The 19,049-nt window shown below is 35.5% G+C and overlaps 1 protein-coding gene across 12 annotated transcripts in view; it reads left to right on the forward strand.

Moving 5' to 3' along the window:
- The window catches only part of MAP3K7 (mitogen-activated protein kinase kinase kinase 7), a 66,729-nt gene that overhangs the window by 11,048 nt on the left and 36,632 nt on the right, over positions 1-19,049 (forward strand). For all 12 annotated transcript variants that reach the window (XR_014248629.1, XR_014248630.1, XR_014248631.1 and 9 more), the window contains exons 2-8: positions 578-688; positions 3,493-3,558; positions 4,050-4,095; positions 5,269-5,407; positions 13,228-13,352; positions 15,672-15,800; positions 18,039-18,169. Coding sequence is in view for 2 of the 12 variants with exons in the window: in XM_082405904.1 (XP_082262030.1) it covers positions 578-688; positions 3,493-3,558; positions 4,050-4,095; positions 5,269-5,407; positions 13,228-13,352; positions 15,672-15,800; positions 18,039-18,169 (747 nt within the window). In the remaining 10 variants the exon portion in view is untranslated. The remainder of the gene's footprint in view (positions 1-577; positions 689-3,492; positions 3,559-4,049; positions 4,096-5,268; positions 5,408-13,227; positions 13,353-15,671; positions 15,801-18,038; positions 18,170-19,049) is intronic.

Genomic DNA, 19,049 nt, shown 5'->3' on the forward strand with positions numbered 1-19,049 from the left:
TCGAGTGTAGTGTTTTTAAGGCTCATCCATGTTGTAGCATGTATCAGTAGTTCATTCCATTTTCTTGACAAATAATATTCCATTGTATAATATGATACTATGTTTTGTCTGTCCTTCACAGTGGCCAGTTTTTTATCATCTATATTTTTATCCTTTCCCCTCTACTCCCTACCCCCACTGAATTATTTAAAAGCTATTTTTTAATTTCATAAATATGAGAGCTTAAAACATTGATTATATGTTTCTGCTTTTTGTTTATTTTTTTCCAAGCCATCTTCTCTCTGCCCTCTCATTCATCTTGCCTGTTTTAATTTGTTTTCTGTCTCTGTCTTTTTTGTTTGTTTTCGGTTTTGAGAATGAAGAGATGTCTAGACCATAAACTTTCAAAGACAGAGATAGTACATTTCATTATCTCCTCACTCTAATGTAAATTCATACCTGCTCAGTGGCAAATCCAGATCGTGATGATTTCTAAAAATCTTCTTTAATAAATCTTTCAGATTGGCTTCAGTGTTATGCATTAGGCTGTTATTTGTTTCTGATTCTCGTGGGTTTTTTGTTTTTTTTTTTTTTAAAGGTCGTTGGAAGAGGAGCTTTTGGAGTAGTATGCAAAGCTAAGTGGAGAGCAAAAGATGTTGCTATTAAACAAATAGAAAGTGAATCTGAGAGGAAAGCTTTTATTGTAGAGGTAAGTTGAAGTGTCATTTCTGTTGTGTAGTTCTTCACCTAAGATACTCTGTGAATTTAATATTATGAAAAAAAATGTTTCTCGGCTGTCATTTCTCTGTATACTTGAACATCAGCAGTTTGGTTGAACCAAAGGGAATGCCATAGGAACATTTTTTCATTCACACTCTTAATTCTGATTAAAAATTAGGGGAAAAGAGACTTAGCTACATAAATGAATTCATCTCTGAATTAAAATACAATCTCTTCCATGTAATTCAGATCTATTTCAAGGCATAGAATTTAAATTTTAAAATAGAAAAGAAATGGTAATCTCTCCCATTATCTAAAATTAAGAAGGGAAATTTTATGCTTTCATTTTTGACTGAACATTTTTAGAAATTCGAATGAGATTATTTTAAGGAAAAACAATTTCAAATTGGTTTTTCTCATTTAGCGCAAAAATTTACAACTCTCTTCTCTTACATATTTGATGATGGAGGAGAATTTTATAATCATGAGATTATTGTATTACCAGCTTCATTCTTTTATGCTGTTTTATATATTAGATCACAGTATTTCAATAAATCAATGGTTTTATCATTTTTTAACTTCATTGGCCAATAGATGAGTGGTCTTTACCTTATAAACCTTCTGAATTTATATCTGTGATTTTATTTAATTATAATTTCAAAATATACTTCATGATACTTTTTAATGTATAACATGAAGAAATGAGAACTTAGTTGTGAGATGATGAAGTGGATTTTTGTAATTAGTTGAATGAGTTGAGAAATGCTGATGAATGGTTTGATGTCATCATGAAGAAAGATGATCTATAGTAGTATGCTGCAGGAGTCTGGCTTTATCTTGCCTTATTCACAATTTTTGTTTATGGTTTATATGAGGTCATTGATCGTATACTGTTGTATTGGCAGTTTCCTAAAACTAGGTAAAAATATGTGTTAAAGGCTAGTAATCCAGAGTCAAAAAGCTCATAATAGCTTGGAGAAAAAAAGTTTCTCATCAAAGTTATGTATACATGTAATTTGTTGATAAATTGTCAAATGGTTCTCCACGTATTCTTACTAAAAAAAAAAACGTTAATCCCCGTACCTCCTCACATCAAGTTTTCTGCTTCTCAGAGGCAACTACTTTGAGCTCATCCCTTAGTTTTATATGGTATCCCCCAATCCAGAGACACACACCTTCACTAAAGAAGGTATTATTATATTTCTATCTCTGTATTTATCTCTATATCTCTATATTAAATATATATCTCTATATTTAGGAAGGTATTACACCTTCTGTAAAGGATCAACCTCTAATCTTTGAGACAGTAAAGAGGCAGTCACTAAGCTGTTTGAAGTCAGGGCTGGAGGGAATCTTTGGTCTAACTTTTAAGCAATCTCTGCTCTTTTATTAGCTTGTATGAATAGATACCTGGTACTACCACCACTCCTCCACCTTTTGGAAGGTTTGTGAGATAAATCTGGTTGCTTCTCACTTTTCCTTATTTCTTTTAGGTCTGCTGTGTCAGTTATTGCTAGTCATTTGCTGTCCAACTTCCAAAAATATGTGCTGTTTTCTCATTTCACATTCTCTTCATCCTTCTGAGTTTATGCCTTGAAAAAAGTACCTTTGCCATCTTAGTGGTATTTGAGGAGGGAACAGGAATAAATGCTTGAATAATCTGCTGTCTGAAGCTCAGTAGTGAATCTTAATGAGATAAAATATAATAAATAGTGATATTAATTCTATTAGGACTGAAAATCTACAAATGTTGGCTGTAGAAAAATACAGCTTTCTAAGTAGCTGTATTGTAGTAAAAAGGTTTACCTTAGTGGACTTCATATGAGCCAGCAGTATAATGTAGGTAGTAGAGAAGGAAAGGAAGAAGAAAGGGGGAGAAGCAGAAAAGGGGGAGAAGAAAGAGAAGAGAGAGCAAGGCACAGTTTGGGGGGATATGTTAATAGAAATTTGAGATGTGGAGAAAGGGAAATGAGTACAGCCAAACCCCTCACTGACCTCCATATGAATCATTGGATTGGATTGGATAAAACTGGAAGTAAGGAGACCAGTTAGGAGAAGGCTGTAGTAATTACTACAGTGGTTCAGGTTGGAATTGCTAAGGCAGTGGTAATGGGAATGGAGAAGAGGGAGTTAATCAAAGAGATAGAAGATGGAGGGAAGAGAATGCAGATTTTAAGTCAGACCAAGGTTCAAACCCTGGCTGTACTGTTTGCTAACTCTAGGGTATTTAGCAGCTCACTTAACCTTCTCTGAGCCTTATCTTAAAGGTACTTCATCTTTAAAATGAAAATGATAATACCTACCTTGCAAAGTTGTGAGAATTATACAATATCTGTAAAGTGCCCACCAGTGCCCAGCGTAGAGTAGGTCGGCTATTCATTCAACCATCACCTTTGAAGATGATGATGATGATGATGATGATATGGCTTCTTCTGGTTTGGATAACTCAGCTCAGTGCCATCTCGGGGATGGCATCCTAACATTTCTTGACAAAGTTAATTACTTCTTCTAATTTGTACTTACGCCGTGTACATAACTCCTGTTATAGCACTTGGCACATTGCTTTAATTATTTGTGTACATGACTCTTCCCCCAACTAAACTGTGAGAGCTCTGGGCAGGGATTCTGTGCCATTCTGGGCAGGCACTTAGGACCACAGTGCCTGCTACATAGGAAACAGTGATTGCTGATTGATTACACTAATGTTTTGTACAATGTTAAGATTTGAATGATACTGTGAGATCACTTCGTTAAAAGTTAGCACTTTTTAAAAGAAACCTTAATTTGTTCCAGCTTCGGCAGTTATCCCGTGTGAACCATCCTAACATTGTAAAGCTATATGGAGCCTGCTTGAATCCAGTAAGTTTGTCACTTTTTCATTATACTCTGTCTATAAGAAATGACGTGGCAGATACGTGCAGCTGTGTAGTTTATGAAGCTATTTTGATCTGTCATTTCAAAAAAAAAAATTGTACTGTATGTGTTTCTAATCTGTTAGCAACACAATATAAGAGAATAGTTGTCTTAGGTGGTCTTAGCCAGTAACCTCATCTTCTTAGGAGGCTTACAATATCCTATAACAGCACCTGTTCATTTGCACTGGAAAAAGTCACCAAAGATCTCGTGATTATGTTTTTATGTACATCTGCACTCTTAGACAGTGGTCCCCTAGAAGACAAGGTCTTAGATCATAGATACCTTTTATTTCCTCTAGCACTATTCACATAGTAGGGGACAAAAGAATGATTTTTAATGCATTTATAAAATCAGAGGTTGAACTAAGTTATCTCTCAAGTTCCCTAAGATGCTATAGCTCTGTGGTTAATTATTCTGGCATATGTTTCCTTTAGGTGTGTCTTGTGATGGAATATGCTGAAGGGGGCTCCTTGTATAATGGTGAGTGTCATTAAACCTGTCTTTATCTAGTAGAGTGAAATAATTGAAAAGCTTTTAATATAAACTGTAAGTTACTTAATGTTCTTCACAGTTTATCCTCAGAGTCCCAAAAGGAGGTAATTAAAAAAAGAAATCTGCTAAAGATTAAAAATGAAAAGACAAGATGCTACAACATTAGTATGTGAAATTTAGAAGTCTAAGGATATCAATCTTTTAAATTGATGGTACTCTGCATAATGTTAAAAGCATTTAAGTAAAGTCAAACTTGCTTTTTAAATAGATTTTAAAATATCTTCATACTTTTAATTTTTTTCTTTTTGCCCTCTTAGCTTTCAGTCTCCTCTTTTAGAACTCTTTAACCACACATCCTTATTCTGCTTTATTTTGCTTGTTTCCCCAAAAATAAAATTGTGAAAACTCACTTCACAGAGCATTTTTTTTAAATACAGCAGGTTTTTATTAGTTATCTATTTTATACATGTTAGTGTATATATGTCATTTTGATAACAATGAAAGGAAACTGTATCGTTTAGTTACCTTTATAGAGCAGAGCTAACCCTTTCACTGTAAGAAACACCAAACATATATAAATATTCTCTTGTCACAGCATTTATATAAAATAAATTGTAGCATTTTATTTTTTAAATTAACATTATTTTATATAAACTAATACTTATATTTCCTGCTCATGTGATCGTCATTGTTAATGGCTATCTAATACTCCCGTGTTTTATTTGGTTGAACTATTTCTAGTTTTTAGCTATTATAGAAAGCATAATTGTAAACATCTTGATGCACATTTTGTTTCCTTCCATGGTATTTCTCTGTATCTCTCTTATAGTAGTATGTCATCACATTGCTTATAATTTATATTATTGTGTGAAGGACTGCATCTGTCAATATGAAAAAACGTGGTAATGTATATTAATTTTACTTGAATGTATGTATAACAGTTAATGGAATCCTATTAAATGTTAGGTATTTATGTTGTAGTTATCCATTTGAAATCATTAACTATTTCCATCTTTTTATTCAGAAAAGAATGAAAAGCAGGACCGATGGGAGCATGTGTAGGAAAATACCCAGTCGTGTGTTCTGATAGTGCTTGCATTCACCTTGTGTCTTTTGTTATATGCAATAAAGTTCTTTTTAGTTTGTGCCTTTCTTTTGCAGTGCTGCATGGTGCTGAACCATTGCCATATTACACTGCTGCCCACGCAATGAGTTGGTGTTTACAGTGTTCCCAAGGAGTGGCTTATCTTCATAGCATGCAACCCAAAGCTCTAATTCACAGGGACCTGAAACCACCAAAGTAAGTTCTAATAATGTGGTGTCTCTCTCTCTTGCCATCCCCTACCCACTCCCTAATTTAAGCTGGTGGTTGCACATCAGTTTTTCTTCTCTCATCCCTTTTGGCTTGCTCAAGAATGTTTGTTTTTTATTTTTTTAAGATTGTTTACTTTTAACTCACCTTCATCATTTAGTCATTTATCTAAGCTTGCATTTTAGAATGTTGTCTTTAGTGGGGTTTTTATTTTAGTTGAATTTTTATTTTTAATAACTTCTACCTTAGATTAGCGTAATTCTAGAATCTGTTAGTCTGTAAGTCCTATTTTGTGCCCACGGTATGTATTGTTTTCCCTAAATAGTTAGTTCCATGTCAGCAGAGAGAAGTCTGTCTTGTTCCCCACTCTATCCCTAATAAGCACAATGTCGACATTACACACAAATATGCAGAGTGGTTATTATTTGCCTTTTCAGAGGAAGGCAAAGGGCATTGCTGGCACATCTGAGTAGAAATTGAAAATATTCTGGATTTCTCCATATTGAGGATTCTGGGACTTTGAAAGAACTTCAAATTTCCCTACATAAGTATTTTTAAAGGCTAAAACTTTGTGGATTTTTTGTTTCTGTGGGTACACAATTAAAGAAAACACATATTTTTGTCCCCATTTCTATTTTTTTTCTTCTCTGTCCACCTGTGAGAAAGTAAAAAGTCCCCATATGCTCTTTCCCCTCTACCCCTGGCCACCACATCAGTCCTCAGATATGAGGTATCCCCTAGGAAATCAGTCTCAAGTATTCCATTCTCTTGATGCTGGTTTAAAGCATTAAAGCATCCCTTCTGGGTATAACTTCTCACTCTCCTATCTAATCTGATACACTCTACATAGGTTTCAACTCTTGGAATCACTGTTCTCGCTAGTTAGTGTACCTTATTTCCACCTCCAAGCTTAAACTGATTTCCCTTTCCCCAGGTCCCTGGTCAAATAATGTTTAAGCCCTAGATTTATGATACTTTTATTTTTTTAACTTGACTCCTGAGGTTGTTGTTGCAGCTACCTGTCTTGGCTAGTAAAGAAGAAAGCACTTTTTTTTTCCTAGTTTCGGAGATTGTGTCCTCCATTACCCCCCTTCCCCCCCCCATTTAAAAGAGTTGAATTATCAAAGCAAACTCATGAAAATCATAGCTCTTATCCAGCAACAAATTGGCTGATTTAAAGGATACAGGCAAGTATCAGGCACAGGCAAAGCATCCTTTTCCTGGAGGAGCCAGAAACCATTAGATGCAACTCCCGAAAGTCACCCGTCTGCGTTAGGGCCTTTTTGGCTTTAGAATAACTGATGAGTTATTAAACAATATACTTTAAAATATCTCACAAAAAAGTTATTTTCATTTTTTAACATCTTTTATATTCCATAATTACACAGCTTAAACAGCTACCTCCATTCTCCATCCAACCATACCCCAAAAATCCATAAATGTTAAGTTTATTTAACCAACGTATTTAGACAGACCAGATACGTCCTATCAAAATCATCTACAGATGGGGACTCTCCTTTTGCTAATAAATACCATCAACATATTTAGAAGAGGTCTGGTCTGTCTAGGTCATTCATTTCTCTCGGGCATCCTTATGGTTGGACTCATCCTGTAGTGTTGCACGTTTCCTGTGGGGCACCCAGCATACAAATTGGGCTTTAGAATTAGAAGTGATTTTTCAGAATGTACTGGGGAAAAGAAAATTCTTTGGAATGACTGTGCTTTCATATATAATTGTATATACAAATGCATGTGCTGTATCTTATTGTCACTGGAAAACCTTTTGATTCTGTGGTCAGGAAGAGTTCCTCAGAATGGCATATAAAGAAGGGACCTGATGATGTGGTTAGGTGTTTTATACAGTATCAACTTGCACTAGTGCCCCTGTTTTATTTATCTTTTGCAAGTTCATCCAAAGTCTTATGAGTAAAGGAGTACTAATTATAGCAATAATAATATAAAAGTCATTCAGAAAAACTATTGTGATATTTTGAGTGTACCAGGATGAAACAAGGAAGTCAGTTACCGAATTCTTATCTTGGGTTAAAAGTAGTAAGAACTTAACAGCAATAAAACAAGGAAAAATTTTTTGTTTGTTGAAGTGCATGTAATGTGCGTTTAACATTCTTTCCACCTAAATTATCATAGAAGTATTTGTAGCATTATGGAGATGTGAATAGTAGTTTATCTGGCTTATCTTAGTCATGTTGGACTAAAAGAAAACTAACTTTCTAAGTAATCTCTCCAGTTAGAATTTTGTAACAAAATTATTTACAAAGAATTTATTAATTGAAATTATAATGAATCCCCAACCCGATGTTGAATATTACTACAATGTGATGATACAAATTATATTACCCATCTTTATTTCTGTTTGTCATCAAAAGGAAAACCTGAATAAGAGTATGCTACTTGGTGATTATATTTGCATAATATAGCACCTAGAAGAGTTGGAATCTTAAGTTCAGAAAATTTTCTGGAAATCTTTTATTGGGTCATTTTAATCATGATAGGGTTATACTCTTACCACACACACATACTCTAAACATAAAAATGGTTTTGGGATTGAACATTTTTAGTAACATCTTCAAAATAAGGACATTAAAAATAAGGACAGTTGTTTTCTTTCTTCTATATTGGTTTATTTTTACTTTACTTTCTTTAATTATGTATATGTTGTTATTTTTAAAAATGTAAAGTAAGTCTTTTCTGCCTCCCATTTCCAATCCTCAGAGATAAGCACTGTTTTGTTTTTTAAGCATGCATAGATTACACTATACATAATGTTGCTTTTTTCACTTACTGGGACTTTTTTTTCATATTACTATATACAGATATTTACCTCTTTATTTTTAATGGATAAATAATATTTCTTACTACCTCTTAAATAAAGTGAGTTATTAAAATAGAAACTCTTCTTGGCCTGATGGGCAGTCTTAGACTGGGAAGATTTAATTTATAGAGCTGTTTTTAGAAAATACAATGCTGCCGAATCCGTTGACATTTTTGAGATTCTGTAAGGCCCTAAATTCCTAAATTGGTGCTTCTCAGCTTTCCCCCCTACCCTCGTAACCCCCCAGAACAAAGTTATGATGTATATAACCTGAGTAAGTCTGAGAGTAGGGACAGAGCCTAAAAAGCCTTCTTAAGGAAAGTTGCATAAGAATTTTGCATTCGACTTCCTGTGTTATGCAATTTGTTTTGAAGTCACTGTTAGGATGTTAAAGATACTTACAGCTGAGTAAAAATGTTGGTCCAAGGAGATGTGCTGGCTTTAACCTGGGACTCTGTTGGCTCCCTGCGACTTATCCCAGCATACACTAATGTATTGGCAAAATTTCATACCTTATTTTGAGAAGCACATGAAATTTAAGCCGTGATATGTATGCATTTAAAATCTAACATCCTGTGTGTGCTCACAGGGATAGCTTGGACTCTTATACTCACATGATAAGAATTTTGACACTCCAGCAATATGGCAAACCAGATAAACTGAAAAAACATCCTACAGCAAGCACCCAGAGATGCTACATATTACAACAAACATCCTTTTACATGCATAGGTGATCTTACAAGAAAATAAGGGAATCATTAAGCCAAAAGATGGAGAGAACTGAACCCTGAGTGGGAAGCCAAGGGCTCTCCTGTGAGCCTCTGCCAGTATCAAGAATGTAGAGGCCCAAATTTTAACGGCTTCTGTGTAACGGGCTGCAGACCCTTTGTTCTGTACCAGGTGAGGGAGCAGAACTGAGACCTCTGCCTAAGTTCAGTATCTTGGACGGAAGAACTAAAAGAAAAGTTGACTAGGAAAAAAAATCCATTTTCTGACTAGACAAGCTTTTATTTTTTTAACTGAGAGTCTCCCCTCGTGCTGTTGTGAGTTTGAATTTGCTCTACTTGCCCAATCAAAAAAATCCCAACAGGACAGGTTAAAAGTGCTTTGAGATTGGTGGTGTCTCAGGGCATTCAGGGTGACTGAAACTCTATTTTAAAGTCATATATTTTCAATTCAGGTCTTTAGGATTTTTCCAGATTAAGATCAATCAAATATGAAGCCACAGTAAAAATTACCACACCCATAAGCATGCAAGTTACCATGAGTAAAAGTCAGCATAAATAACACAAAATGGAATAAAGCCCTCAAATAGTAAGACTCCAGATATTTGGAATTATCAAATATGGAGTATAAAATATATATGCTCAAATTATTTACAGAAATGAAGGAATTAAAATATGCAAGGAATGAAAGCTATCAACATGGCCAAAAGAACTAAATAAAACATTTAGAAATAATTAAAATTTTTAAATGGCAGATATGAAATAGGTGACAAGAGATTCAGTGAGCTGTAAGATATATCTGCAGTTACCCAGAATGCAACACAGACAAATAAATGAAAAAAATGATAGGTTAAGGAACATGGGGAGAAGGAAAGGGAGGACTAACAGCATAGAATTAGAATTCTAATAAAAGAAAATAGGATGGGGAGAGACTAATTCAAGAGGGGTTAGCCAGGAATTTTCCAAATAAAAGATATGAATTCTAAGCAGGATAAATGAAAAGAAATCTCCCCTATGACACACCATAATGAGGCTACAGAACAGCAAAAACAGAGGGGAGATTTTTCAATCAGCAAAGAGATTACCTGCAAAGGACTGACAGTTAGACTGAAGTATAATTTTCAGCACCAGCAATGGAAGCTAGAGGACTGGAATCGTAACTTCACAGAGCTGAGAAAAAATAGCTCTCAAAATTGTGTACCTGCCCTAAATTACATTTAAGATATTGTGAAACAAAACCTGAGTGAATTCATCGTAAGTAGACCTTCATTAAAGGTGTTTGGGGAAGAAAGAAAATGATTACCTAAGGCGAGCATAAGATTCAAGAAGGAATAGTGAAATAAAATCAGTAAACATACATTAAAATAAACGTTGGCTATATAAAACAGTAGTACCTCTTTTGCATTTAAGAGAAGATGGTTGGAAGGGATTCAAAATAAAGAATTGTTTCTACTGGTTTGCAGAATAACCCACATGCCTGTAAGCCTTTTAGGTAATGATGTAGAGAGTGATTTATATTTTTAAATGTGTAATTAATTTTTAATAATAATATAATTAAAATTATCTTTTATGTTCATGGTTCTTTTTACACTTCCAGATATCTTTATATATTTCAGTTCTTATAGGAGTACCAAGTTGCATTGGGATATGAAAAACCTAAGACTATGAGTACCAGTTCCCTAAGAGAATCTAATAGCTGAGTACAGTAGTTGTTTTAACACTAGCTGCTATAGCCAACATGAGGCTTACCACAGCAGAAATTTATTTCTGACTCAGGTGAAATCCAAAACATATTCCTGTTTGACAGATGACCTTCCATATGGTCATTCAAGGGCCTAGTTAGGCTCCCTCCATCTTGTACTTCTACCATCCTCCAGGACTTTGGGGACCTCTGCATTCAGCCAGCAGGTAAAGAGAAGGAAGCTGATGTGTGAGAGGTTTGTGGAGCCAGACCCATGGAGTGACCCATGTCCCTTCTACCCACATAGCAGTGGCCACAGCTCAATCTTAGCCACACCTACCTGCAAGAGAGGTTGGGAAATGTCTTCTGTGCTCCAGAGGAAGAAGGGATGGATTTGGTGAGCAGCTGGTCAGTCCCAGCCACATCCGCCTGTGGTCTCTACTAGTCTTACCACACAAGTAGAACCACTTACTGCCCTTTGCCAGTTAAACATCTTCCAGTCACCACCTGGCTCACGGTCCAGGATCTCAGGATGCTGTGTAGTCCTCTCCAACAGGTCTGGATGTAGCTCCTCACAGTCTGGAAACAAATGAATTAAAAAGAAAAGTTATCTGTCACCCCCCCACCTAAGCCCTCCCAACACACGTACACACACACAAAATGGTAGAAGAGAGGTCCATCAGTAAAAGGCTCCATTGGGAAAAGGAAACAACAGAAACACACAGAAGCTACTGGTCTGTAGCGATGAAGTCCTGCATTTTCTGGTCCCTCTGCCCTGGAGTTGTGAGAGGTTTGTCTTTTGATCAGACTCTGATCCTGCCCTAGGAGAGGAATTCCTTTTTCCATTGCTTATGACTCCTATCTTCACCCTTTTGTAGGCTTCTCCTTGTCCATTCTCTGTAGCAGTGTCAGGAGTAGGTGTTGGGCCATATACTCTCCTCAGAAGCTGTCCAGCTTTCATAGCCTGCTTCCTCCTTCTGCACATCTGGGGTCCTGAGGGCATTGCACGACAGTCAGAAGCTTCTTTATTCCAGGCCTGTGTTTCCGTTGGCAGTATAATTTCCTCAGACGTGGGCTTTTGATCCCCCAGGTGCCAGTCAGTTCCATGTGCCTGTGACTAATACTACCACAGTTCTTTCTTAGACAAAATCTTGAGCCTGGTTTTTTTGATTCCTGGCCTCAGTGCCTTTTCTCAACTAAATGGAGGCACCTTGAGGCCATGAAGCTGAGATGGGAAGTACTTTTCTCTTAATTTGTTCTTTGCTGCAATGCTGTCTTAATGGGCCTTTGTGAATCTTATTTCCTGCTGTTTGGAGTCGAGGAAGTCAGCTTTTCCAGTCCTTTAAAGCCACAAATCATCACAGGAGACAAATTTTACCAAATGTTTTGCCACGTCATTACATGGATCTTCTCTCTTTCCAGCTTCCACTTTCAGTGTTCTTGCTGCCTACTGCTAAACCAATTCCAAATATGTTAGATTTTTGTTATAGCAACACCCATTTCAATACCGTTTCTCACACTGGTTACAGTGACGCTGTTATATAAGCCCTGAAGTCTCATGGCTTAAAGTACAAAGTTTTTGGTTTTTGCTCGTGAAGTCCAAAGTGAATGTTCCTGATTCACATGGTGGGTCAGGATTCCAGATTCCTTCTGTCTTGTAGTTCAGAATCCTGTGCCTTCAGTGACATATGGGGAAAGGAAAAGGAGTTTATATATGTGAGAGTTCATATGGGCCGGGCTTGGAGGTGAAGTACATCACATTCTATTGACTAGAATTGTCATATAGCCATACGTAATTGCTCAGAAGGCTAAGAAATGTACCCAGAGAAGAAAGGAAATAGGGTCAGTGAACAGCTAACCAGTCTTGCTGTGTTAGGCTAAAGACTCATTTCTGCTCACTGCAAGGTTAATAAGAGCAAAGCAGGTTTGCAAACTTCAGAACCATCATCCACATTAAGAAATACTTCACAATCTATCGTGTGTACATATTAATGTATATAGAACTGAAACTGAACTTTCCTGAAACAATGTTTAATCTTAGTAGTTGTGATGCACTTTGATATTTTCTAGTTTATTTTTTAAATGCTGTCATAGTCTACTGAATTGGTTTTGTGATGTAGGTTTCCAGATCTGTGATCTAGAATTTTATGACTAGGTTTCTGCCTGTAGCTTGAAAAACACTGGTTAAGGTTAAGTATAGGGGGCGAACAATTTATGAAAGTATTGATACCCATCCACTCCCATTTCAGGACACCATAATGTTCACTTGCTAGATGTTTTTTAAACCCCATGTTTTATTTTGGCCCAGAGAGAAGCATAGTCACGAAAAATTACAGAGATAGAAATGGAGACATCAAAATTTGGGTCTAGCAGTCTCCCTAAGAGAACTAGGTTAAGGTCAATTTTTGCTGATATTCCTCTGTATTATTAAGCTGTTATAGGTGAGTGGGTAACATTTCACGGAAGTTGAATGGTGACATTTTGCTTAACCTTTTCTGTTTCCACAAATGTCTCTTCTTTTATTGTAGAATCAAATACTGGTCTTATAACCTTTTATTTTTTAAAACAGCTTGCTGCTGGTTGCAGGGGGGACAGTTTTAAAAATCTGTGATTTTGGTACAGCCTGTGACATTCAGACACACATGACCAATAATAAGGGGAGTGCTGCTTGGATGGCACCTGAAGTTTTTGAAGGTAAAATGGCAAAAGCGTGATGTGACTGATAATCTGCCTTATTACTCCATGTAAATCCAGTGTGTTTATGGCTTTGCCCTGTTTCCATGGTTTTATTTCTGCATAGTATATAATTATAAGATATATACTAAAGTCTAAGGAGGTATTAAATAAATATAGCCTTAGATCTTGAATCTCACAGCAAGATTCACGTTGTCTAGCACCCTCTGTGAAGTTCAAGCATATGTACGGTTGATCCTCATTCTCAGGTTCCATAACTGCAAAATTGCCTACTTGTATCCTAAAATCAGTACTCATAATTCTTTCATAGTCATTCATAGGCATGCACAAAGCAGGGAAAAATTTAGAGTCACCCAACACACACCTTCCCAGCTGAGGTCAAACAAGGCAATGCTCTGCCCTGTTGTATCAGTTCTCCTATTTTATCACTTCTGTGATGTATTTAGTGCCTCATTTTTTTCCTTTTTTTGTGCTTTGTGTTGATGATTTCACCGTTTAAAATGGCCTCTACGAGTAATACTGAAGTGCTTTCTAGTGTTCCTAAGTATCAGAAGGCTGTGATGTGTCTTACAGAGAAAATACATGTGCTAGCTAATCTTCATTCAGGCATGAATTACAGTGCTGTTGGCCATGAGTTCAATATTAATGAATCAACAATTTATATTAAATGAGGTGTTTTAAACAGAAACACACATAAAACAAGGTTATGTATTGATCAGGCGACAAAAATGTCAACTGATCAGTATAGGAGCCCAACCCTGTAATTCCCCTAGGAGCAGATGATTCAGTGTTCACTAATTCAAGGTTCACAGCAACTTTGTAGAACAATACTGGGAATAATGAGGATCGACTGTGCTTTGTGTTGGTTTCCTAGCGATTAAGAATTAGCAGTTTAAAGTTTAAATGAGCATGCCTTAGAAAGAATGCAAGGACCACAAGTAAAGATACTAAGAACCTTAAGTAAAGGGTAAGCTTATGCTTACTTTGTGTTACATCTCTGTGTCTTACTGAAGTTCTAAAAGAGTAATCCATAAATTGCATATGAGGTTTCTATATAAAAACATCAAAAACATCAGCTTATCTTTTAAGTGAGAAAAGTTGAACTGAAGATGTGTGATTCATACGTTAGGAAGTATGAAAGCGCATAAAATTCAGAAACATTTAGTAATCAGATTCTGATTTTGACTTCTTTATTTTTGATGAATTTAAAATTTTTTGTTCTTTGTTTTTAGCTACCAAGAGAAAAAAATTTGCTATGCAGCTGGTCACTTGAGTGGAGCTATTTTGCCACAAAATTCAGTTAAAAAGTTAGTGGACAAGCAAGTGTTAAATTATATAAAATTAAATAATGCCACCTGTTTTCAAATTTGTATACAGAATGCATATAATTGGCATTGTTTTAAAATTATTTGTTTATTTCATGTGCCTTTCTTTGAGTTAAAATAACACAGTTATTACTGTAGTATGGAGAGCCGAAAGATTTGTTTATACAAAAGAACCCAGAAATAAAAGTTGCTGTTAATTGTTTAGAGCAACAAAGCTCAGACTGTTAGGCTATGTAGATTTCTTCATTTCTGAAAGATGTCAGCACCTGTAGCCCAAATCAGATTGTAAAGTCATTGTAACTCTTACAGTGCACTGCCTAGTGCCTTTGTAAAGTACATGCATAGCTATTGCTGTAATCATTGGTCACTCTTATAGTGGGTTGTTCGTGGGTTTGGGGGGTTTGTTTGTTTGGCTATTTAATTGTGCTGATTCACCAGCCAACTTAGTAATCATATAAATTTTGCTGCATAATCTGTTTACTGTAAATCTGTATTCATAGTTTTTCCTGCTTACAACTTATTTTTAAGTTTGCAAATTAATAATTTTATCTCACCAGATATTTTGAAAAGAAAATCTTAACACTAGATTAGAAATTTTTTCTGCTTTGATAGTAGTATTATCCATCAAGAGAATGGGAGAAGAACATTTAAGATCAAGAAATTATAGAAAGGAGTGTACAAATGTTTTATACTTTGTCCCAGAGAAAATATAAGTCTAAATAAATAAAAGATAAGGTCTGTGTTTCTTGATGAGAAGGTAAAAAATGACCAGCTTCTAAAGTGGATTTTTTAGTGCATTATTAATACTTAACTCATTTTAAAAATGTATTTATTGCAAAGACTTGAGGTCTTCAGAAAGAGTAATTTCTCAGCTCTACATGTGGCATTCTCTTGTTTTTGTACATGATGCTCATTCTCAAAATTTATGAAAGCAGTTGCTTCTGTTAGTCATGTGGGAAAAAGTCTTGAAATTTTACTACCTTTTTTTTTCTAGGTAGCAATTACAGTGAAAAATGTGATGTTTTCAGCTGGGGTATTATCCTCTGGGAAGTGATAACACGTCGGAAACCCTTTGATGAAATTGGTGGCCCAGCTTTCCGTATCATGTGGGCTGTTCATAATGGTTTGTGAAAATTTTTTCTTCAATATATTTTATATATTTTATTCCTATTTGGAAATTGTTTCTCCCCCAAAGAAGACCATTTATCCCCAATATTAAAATATACAATTTCTTATTACCAGTCTCCAGCCCTCCCCCCTACTCTAAAAACGGGCAAGGGCTGGGAGCAGTCCTGGCTTTGCACAAAGCTGAGAAGGTCTGCTGGCTGTGCTCATTAGGGAAAGGCTATCAGTAGACAGCCAGAGCCAACTACCTCGGTTGGCTCTCTAGAGGCGACAGAGAAGCACTGGACTGGACTCTGTTGGAAAAAATAAAATTTAAAGATTAAATTAAGAAAATCTCTCACATGGTTGAGATAATTAGGGAGCTATTGCCTTTTTCTCCTTAGGAAGCAAGTGTCTCATTGAGGAGAGAAAACAAAGCATAATACAGTAAGTCCCCTACATACGAACGAGTTACATTCTGAGAGTGCGTTCTTAAGTCCAATTTGTTCATAAGTCCAACAAAGTTAGCCTAGGTACCCAACTAACACAGTCGGCTATGTAGTACTGTACTATAATAGGTTTATAATACTTTTCACACAAATAATACATAAAAAACACAAAAAGTAAAGAAAACATTTTAAACCTTATGGTACGGTATCTTGAAAAGTACAGTAGTACAGTACAACAGCTGGCATACGGAGGCTGGCATCAAGTGAACAGGCAAGAAGAGTTACTGACTGGAGGAGGGAGAGGAGGTGGGAGATGGTAGAGCTGAAGGATCGTCAGCAATAGGCGACGGAGGGCAAGCTGCAATTTCACTCATGCCTGACGTTGATGGAACGCATGTTCATATCTTTGAAAGTTCGCAACTTGAAGGTTCATATGTAGAGGACTTACTGTAATAAGGGTTGTTACTTAAGCTATTCATAAAGGCAAAACACAAAGTGCTTCACATAGTCTTTCTTTTTATCTTCTCATTCATTCTTATGAGGCGAGTACTATTATTGCCTCACTTTACAATTTTACACATTAGGAAACTGATACCTAGAGCAGTTAAGTAACTTGCCCGAGGTCACAAGATTAGTAAGTGGTGTTGCTGGGATTTAAATCCGGATCTTTCTGGGTCAAATGCCCATATTTTTAAGTTATATTGATTTATGGACACAATGTCTTTCATCCCTCCTATTCCTTTTATACCTGTAGTTACAATGTTTCTGACCGCTCATGATATTAGAATGCATCCTCATTAATCAAGTTACTTCCCAGTTGCTTTGGGAAAATAAACTTTTCATGAAGGGAAATCGCTTAACCTTCTTCTAACTTTTAACATCACTCTCTGTTGTTTAATTTCTATCTCTTGATTATAATTATTCTGATTAATGGCATTTTTAACACACTGTTCCACATGTGATAGAAATAAATATCTGCCTCACTATTTTGATCATTCTTAGACATGTCAAGCAGTCATCTGAGTAATCTCAAGTGTGTTTACCAGTTTCCTATACTACCTTTCATTGTACTACCTTTCTTGTCATTGTAGAGAATGCTAGAGCATTGACCAGGACAGTTTGTTTTCTTTTCTGTCAATTGTCAGTAAATAATTGAATGTCCATGAAGTAAGGAATAAAAGAACTAACTTATTAATTGATAAATTTACAAAGATTTCATTATACTTGAGGCCTTCGTTAAGTTAGGGACCTTACTAATGATATTACAGTCTTGTTAATTGCACAAAAATTGGCAGTTTTCAGCTTGTGAAAGGATTGATTCACAGCAACCCTAAGACCTGTCTCCCACAAAAGAGCCATTTGGAGGTCAGTGAGTATAACACCATAGTTGATGACTTTTGACATATGGAAGATGATTTTTCAAACACATTTGAAGTTGTTACGACAAATCTGAAAATATAGTTCAAATAAGATTACCTCAAGCCACCATTTTATTCTTAATAAAATACACATTAAGCCATTATTATTTGTTAAAAGAGTGTTTATAGCAAATGAAATATTATTAACTCTCAGTCATAATGTATATAAAAATTTTAATTTGGCTTCTCAAAAGGTGTAGCTTCTACTTTACGAAAATATAATGTTAATCCAAAGGACAAAAAAAAGGTACCTTTAGTCCTCCTAAAAAAATCTTAAATTACAAGATCTGTAAAATAAATAACACTTCAGAAATACATATTTTAAAAAAACTTACACCATTCTTTGAGTAAATACATTCTTTTCTCCCTTCCTCTAATGTTCAATTGTAGGTACTCGACCACCGCTGATCAAAAATTTACCTAAGCCCATTGAGAGCCTGATGACTCGTTGTTGGTCTAAAGATCCTTCTCAGCGCCCTTCAATGGAGGAAATTGTGAAAATAATGACTCACTTGATGCGGGTATAATCCTTCTTTTGAGGGGCTTTGGGTTTAAGGGAATTTTATATATACTGACTTATAAGGGGGTTTTAAAGTAAAGGGACAGTATCGTTCTTTTTTTGCTTTATACTTATCTGTATTTTCCACGTTAGAATGGGTGTTCGTTACTCATATAATCAGAGGAGGAAACATTATTTTGAAAAAAAAAAAAAAAAAGAACTAGTTCTTTATAATTGAAATATGGCAAGACTAGGTTTCTGGACGTGCTTTTTCCTTCTGCTTAACTTAGTGGACAGATGTGTTTGTTTCTGGGCCTGTTGCCTTATCTGTAATGTGAGAGAAGTTGAATTAGGTGATCTCTAAAGCCTTTACAGGACTTAGGTATTTTATGACTCTAATACTTGCTAAGTTTTAAATTTTCTTTAGTAGAGATCTTTATCAAGCAGTCATTTATGTAGTGCAATAGAGAGGTTGCATTCCCAGACACATTTATCTAAGTGATTTTTACCTTTTGGGTTTTCATTGCATATTTTCAGCGTTTCATTTGCCATTAAAAAGTTAAACTTTCTTCTAGGCTCTGTAGAATTTTGGAATTTAGAAGGATCGTTTTAAATGATTATTAGAATTTCCTAATCTATAAATCAAACACTTTTAGAATTATTTGAATAATTTTAGGCCTCTGGGTTTTGGTGCACTAACAAATCTATCAAGTGGTACCTTGACTTTAAAAAGTTTATGTACTTATGAAAGTGCCTAATTTCAGAACAATTTGCTAAGTAGAAGAATCTTTCAATCTCTTTAAATATCAATTAATTTTCTAAATGGCCAAAAATTTAGTTTTTTCATTCTATTGAAAATAACTTAGGCAAACCAGCTTGAACTAATCTGATTAAAGCTTAAC

This window comes from Balaenoptera borealis (genome assembly GCF_965194805.1).
Source record: "Balaenoptera borealis genome assembly, chromosome: 9".
Lineage (NCBI taxonomy): Eukaryota > Metazoa > Chordata > Mammalia > Artiodactyla > Balaenopteridae > Balaenoptera > Balaenoptera borealis.